The sequence below is a fragment of the Ipomoea triloba genome, chromosome 7 (assembly GCF_003576645.1).
Source record: "Ipomoea triloba cultivar NCNSP0323 chromosome 7, ASM357664v1".
NCBI classification, from domain to species: domain Eukaryota; kingdom Viridiplantae; phylum Streptophyta; class Magnoliopsida; order Solanales; family Convolvulaceae; genus Ipomoea; species Ipomoea triloba.
In genome coordinates, this window is record NC_044922.1 from 12,150,535 (window position 1) to 12,156,973 (window position 6,439).

The 6,439-nt window shown below is 34.4% G+C and overlaps 1 protein-coding gene across 1 annotated transcript; it reads right to left on the reverse strand.

Annotated features, from left to right (window-relative positions):
• Positions 1-1,507: 1,507 nt before the first annotated feature.
• Positions 1,508-4,711, reverse strand: LOC116024135 (F-box/FBD/LRR-repeat protein At1g13570-like). The gene is made up of 3 exons (XM_031265036.1): positions 4,124-4,711; positions 3,854-4,024; positions 1,508-1,915 (listed from the first exon to the last, which is right to left on the reverse strand). Exons 1-3 carry the CDS (start codon positions 4,709-4,711, stop codon positions 1,646-1,648), a joined length of 1,029 nt encoding a protein of 342 aa, XP_031120896.1. The 3' UTR covers positions 1,508-1,645.
• Between the last annotated feature and the right edge of the window lie 1,728 nt (positions 4,712-6,439).

The window sequence follows — 6,439 nt, forward strand, 5'->3', positions numbered from 1 at the left end:
CTTCGTTTGTTCTCCTTCCGTCGACAACAATATTTCTCATTCTTCCTATTAGATGAGGGGCAATATATATATATATATATATATATATATATATATATATATATATATATATATATATATATTGAAAATTATAATTTATGTTCCTCACAAATATACCAATTATCAATGTCCCCCAATTTTCAAAATATGACATATATTGTTCATCTCCTAATAGGAAGAAGGGGAAACATTGTTGTTAAAGGAAGGAGAACAAACGAAGAAAGAAAAAATGTGGTCTTCGAACAAAGAAAACAACGGGTAAAAACATTTACACCGCTCAAATTAAGAGCAGGAGCAATATATGCCACGCTTTGGGAATATCAACACCAACAAAGTCAACATTTTCAAAACAAAGTGAAGTGACATTTGGTAATGTGCAATGGGCATCTATTAATTTAATTGAGACTCCATTAAGATGCAATCTCCTTAATGTTAGGCAATAAAATATACAATTTGGAAGACTATATTCATCTCCAACCATAAAACTAAGGTGGAATTCTTCAACACCTTTTCATGTGACAAAAAAGAACCATGGTCCAAGTCAAACAAGTAAGACCGAAGCGTATTCCTATTGGAATACTGAAAATCAATGACAAATGTGTGAATAAGTCCATTGTGATGGTTGAGGACTTTGTTGATTACATACAAAGGTGTAGACATCCAAATATCACTGATATCGCCACTAGAATTGGAATATTTTCCCTTAAAAGTTGAAAGATCGAGTTTTTTAAACCACAGTATGAAGCTAGTTTCAGCGAGAGAATGGAAAAGGCGAAAGAATGTATACATACATACAAACACGTACGTTGGCGCACATAAGATAATGAGCCCTTATAAATGTGTCTATATCAAAATTTTAAGTGTGAGAGTAAAAAATGGAAGTAGAGAATGTGAGAATATATAATATTTTTCTTTACGGAATCCAGTAAATCTTGAAAAAATAAAGATGATTTTTTTTTAATTGCAATACATAAAGCTATTTAAAATCTATATAAAATATATATGATATATCATAAAAGATTTGAAAGAAAATTTATATAAATACTAAGTATAAATAGAAATCATTGAAAATTGGTAATGGTATATTCAATTTAGAGTTTTATTTTAAAAAAAAACTTACAATTAAAAAGCTATAAAATAATTAAAAATCTATAAATTTATAGAATAAACATCTTATATTATTCAATATACATATCTCAAGGGCTAATATGTCAATTTAATGAAGAGCAATAATTATAATTACTATAGCTATTTAATAATTTAATAATAATAACAACAACAACAACAACAACAACAACAACAACAACAATAATAATAATAATAATAATTTTTTGAATATTATATATTTTTTTTGAAGGAATTTTTTGAATATTATTATATATTCATTGATGAAAATCGTTTCCTACGTACCCCAAATGTGACACTTAGCTTGTCATTTCAAGTATTGCAATTAAATATCATGATAATAACCAAAATTAATTGAATTAATCTTATCCTGCTATGTGAGAATATATTAGTATAACTTGCAAGGATACTCAAACTAACAATTATACAGAGGTATGGAATCAGCGCAAAAACTCAATTCAATAGAAGTACAATAAGATTCTTAGCCAATAACAGTTATTTTTGCTTTTGTAGAGGCACATTTTAAATGCAAAAGCTCCTTGTAATTTTCAAAGTTCTCATCGCAATCGCACACTTCTGATCGTCTAATGACAACCTCCTCAAGGGCAGGAAACAAAGCAAGCAGCCCCTTGATGAAAACAAACTCCTCTTCGTACGCAACAAAATCTACCAGATTCAAATTGTGAAGCATTTCAAGTCCTTGAGCTACACTACGAAATTCCTCGGAAAGTTTTCCCAAAACATCATTTAACTTCATAGAAGGAAAAAAAAAGGGTTAAAACATTTACACAACAAAATTGTATTAAGGAATGCTGCTGCTGCTGCTGCAACAACAACAATAATTATTAGGACTCTACATAATAGAGTCATACTATAAGTCTTAGTCCTAGTTTACTTATGATTCTCAGTCCTAATTTACTTATGATTCTCTTGTATATATACTCTTGTATTCCTACAGTTATATTTTGTGAACTCTAATACAAACATAATTGTTCTCATCTGGTATCAGTCGCTAGGGTTTCGTTCTTGTTCCCATGGCTACGAATGACGGCTCTGCCTCTGAGCGGACCGTTTCAGATGTTGCTGTGAGTTCTGCGGCGCCGGCTCCCGCGTCGTCGCTCTCTTCTGCTCATCACTACATTAGCATCAAACTCAACCACCGCAATTTTTTGTTTTGGCGTACTCAGGTTCTCCCGTTTCTATGTGGCCATGATCTCATTGATCTTGTTGATGGATCGTGTCCTTGCCCGGAGGAGTTCCTCCCTGCCGTGTCTGCTGCTACCTCGTCCGCTGCTGCTGCCCGCGTTCGGAATCCGGCGTTTGTTGCGTGGTCTCGCCGTGATCAAGGGTTGCTGTCTCTCCTGGTTTCTTCGCTGTCCGAGGAGGTGTTCTCCATCGCCGTCGGCTGTCGGACATCGAAGGAGTTGTGGGATGCCATTGAGCAGTCCCTCGCTTCCGCCTCTCAATCCCGCCAACTTCACTTGCTTAGCCAACTCCATGGTCTCCGGCAAGGAGATTCGTCGACGGCAGAGTATCTCGGGCGAGCTCGGCTTATTGTTGAAGATTTAGCTCTCGCCGGCCGGAAGGTAACGCTGGAAGAACAGAACCTGTACGTGTTCCGCGGCCTTCGACCGGAGTTCAAGGGTGTCACCTCTTCGCTGGCGGTTCGAGGACATCCGGTGACGCTCCTTGAGCTTGCTGACTTGCTGGGCGCGCAAGACTTCATCGCCGGTGATGATTACGCATTGCCTGGAGGTGCTGCACCGGCGGCTTTCGCTGCTCAGGGAGGTCGCCAGTCGCGTGGTCGTGGAGGAGGCCGTTCGGCTGGCGGAGCACCGTTCGGTCGTGCTGGTTCTAGTTCTGCTCGCGGTCGCGGAGGTTCTGCATGGCGCGGCGGCGGCGGTTCTGGTCGGCAGTCACGTGGCGGTGGGAGAGGCCGTGGCAGAGGCTCTTCCATCCAGTGTCAAATTTGCGGTTCATTTGGTCACTCGGCTTTGTCTTGTTACAAGTTGCCTTATGTTGTTTCTCCGCAAGCGAATTTTATTCATCAGGGTGATTCGGCGAATAACGTGACTGCTCATACCTGGTTGCCTGACACTGGTGCAACACATCATGCCACACCTGATATAGCTGCCCTCTCTACTTCTGAAGAATATGGTGGTAACGACACTTTACGTGTTGGTGACGGTACGCCTTTACTTATTAGTAACGTGGGTCATGCTTCTATTTCTAGGCCTTCTAGGTCTCTTAAGTTGTCTCATATTTTACATGTTCCCCGTCTTTCTGCCTCTTTATTATCCGTTCAGCGCTTTGCGTCGGATAATCAGGTGTTTTTTGAGTTTCACCCTTCCTTCTTTGTTGTGAAGGATATTCGGACCAAGGAAATTCTTTTGCGGGGCAATAGTTCCGGTGGGCTCTATACCTTGCCGGTTCCTTCTGGTTCACCTTCCGCGTTTATTTCTGCTCGTGCTTCGGCGTCTACGTGGCATGATCGTTTGGGTCATCCGCATCAGCGTGTTTTACATCGAGTCTTGGAGTCTTGTTCTGTTAGTGAGTCGAATAAAACTTCTCATACTGTGTGTTCTGCGTGTCAAATGGGTAAATCTGCGTGTCAAAAACATAATTGTTCTCATCATAATAATAATGGAAACAACTAAAACCAACAGAAGAATTAGTAAAGGGAAATTACCAATACGCTTATATCAAGTTTGCATAATTTTGGGCATATTCGAAGCAAATGAATGAATTCAGAAGAAATGTCATCCCTTAAATAATTGTGTTCTGATACTCTCAAGTATTCCACATTTAGTGGAAGTGGTTGTGGTTGTAGTCCCCTCCTAGTACATCGTTTAACAAATTCCTTTAAAACCACATAGAATGAAGTTAGATCAGATCCTAAGTCCTAACAAATACTTTAAATAAATAATTATCCAAACAAAAAAAAGTCTGGCTAAGATACCTTGAAAGCATAATTATCTAAATCAAGAGTACGAACAGATCTCAAGTCTGAGTTAATAGAGAGTTGGAAAACCCGGCAATTGTTGATTGTTAAACTTTCGAGTTTTTGAGCAGTAATGTTCAAATTGGACAGGTCATCACAACCTATAAATGAGAGATTCTCGAGCATAGGAAAATCAACTGGAACTGGAAGATCAACACCATCAAAGTCAACATTCTCAAAACGAAGAGAAATGACATTTGGTAATGTGCAGTGGGCATTTATTGAATCAACGCAAACTGCATTAAGATGCAATTCCTTTAGTGTTAGGCAAGAAAATATGCAATTTGGCAGCCTGTAATTATCTTCACCCAAAAGAGAAAGATTGATTTCTTCAACACCTTTTCGTGTGACAAAAAGAAACCACTGGTCCAAGTCAAACGACTGGTACCTAAGAGTTTTGCTATTGTAAAAGGTTGTCTGAAAATCAATGACAAATTTGCGTATAAGACCATTGTGCTGGTTGAGGACTTTGTTGATTACATACAAAGCTACAGACACGGAAATTTCAAAGTTTTTCTTTTGCTCTTTTGTGGGTTGGGCCCTCATATCACCGCAATATTTTCTGATAATGGGGTAAAGAAACCCAAAGTCAAATTTGAGTTGTGTAAGACTGAACCACATATCTCTCCAAAAAGTAGACAATAAGGTAGACAAATTTGAGTTGAGAAGTGTTGCTCATCAATTTTCAAAATGTAACATACATTGCTCCTCTCCTAAATTATTAGTTGTGTAAATGTGGTTATCCATCATTTTTCCTTGTTTGAAGGCTAAGTTTTTTTCCATCTATTTTTATTTCTTCGTATGTTCTCCTTCCGTTGATAATAATGTTAGTTTCTCATTCTTCCTATTAGATGAGAGACAATATATGTCAGGTTTGAAAATTAATGGATAACATTTACACCACTCATAACTTAAAAGCAATATTAATAATTGATATATTTGTGAGGGCATATATTACAATTTTCCATGTTGAAATATACCACTAAACTACACACAAATATGTAACTAGATCATCGAACTTAAAATAACTGCAATTAATTCTTTGAACAAACTAAAATCATGCAATTAAATCAAAATTAATAGTCAACTACTATGTAGTGTGATTACACCTCTATTGTCATTCTAAATGAGTGATCACAGAATCGAACTTCAATGGTGGGAGTTTTTATTCTTTGGGTTGAAATACATTGTAAATGATTAAATATAATTATGATAATATTTAATATATACTAATTGAAGTTGAACAATTTATGGATATCATTTTAGAAAAACAATGGTATTTTACCCCGTGTAATGCACAGAATAAATTATATTATCATGAATTTAAATAAAAAATTTTAAAAATAAAAAGATATTAAAATGTACAATATAATAATATAGTTAGATTTTTCATATATTTGGCAAGTATGTATGTTCATAACATACAAAATCAAAATTAAAATTTTGTATGATTAATATAATGTTTAATGATGTTCCTAATTGTATTTTATATGTATTATAATTCTAATAAAATAATACTAATAATTAAGGGAATTATATTTAGAAATCAAAAGAGGTAAATTTTAAATTTTATATAAATAGATTTAGATCATAATTGAATGTATTTCCTAATATGATTGTATAATGCTTTGCATGATCACATAATATTTATTAATATGTATTTTTTAAAAATTGTAATATAATGCTCTTAACTATAACTAGTATTTTCACATGTGCGTTGCACGGAATATATTTTTTTTATAATATTTTAAGAGTATTTGGATAGATATACAATTATATAAATCATTATAACAACAAATATTATATAGTGCAATTAATGAAATGTGTTGAATCGATTATGTTTTCTGATGTTATTATTGCTTGAATTCGAGCAAACAATTGCCCAATTACTCGTGCGATGCAAGAGTAAATTTTTTTATTATATATTTAGATAATAAAATTAAAGATGAAATTATAAACAATTATAATATTTGAAAGTGTACATTTATTTGATTATAAAATTAGTGCAAGAGTAGCAATCAATTAATTAAATAATATATGACTCGTTTATCTGCAATTATTTTTTAAAAATTGATATATAATAATATGATTTATGTAATTATATTATTACTAAAATAAATATGGAAAAAAAAGGAAAATTTATTTAATTGTAATAATTATAAAAATAATTAAATTCAAAGACCCATGTTTTGTATGCATTATAATCATTGTGGTTATTTGTTGACTAGCACTAAATTTTCACACCAAGATGGTGTTTTGTTGTCTTAGTTTGAG

What these genes read in the sequence shown, in the direction of transcription:
- LOC116024135 (XM_031265036.1), bottom strand. Translation starts at nt 4,711, where the DNA reads ATGAGGGCCCAACCCACAAAAGAGCAAAAGAAAAACTTTGAAATTTCC. An exon ending in TAGATAATTATGCTTTCAAG is followed by an intron (nt 4,025 to 4,123) that starts GTATCTTAGCCA and finishes GTGGTTTTAAAG; the next exon opens with GAATTTGTTAAACGATGTAC. An exon ending in AACTTGATATAAGCGTATTG is followed by an intron (nt 1,916 to 3,853) that starts GTAATTTCCCTT and finishes CCTTCTATGAAG; the next exon opens with TTAAATGATGTTTTGGGAAA.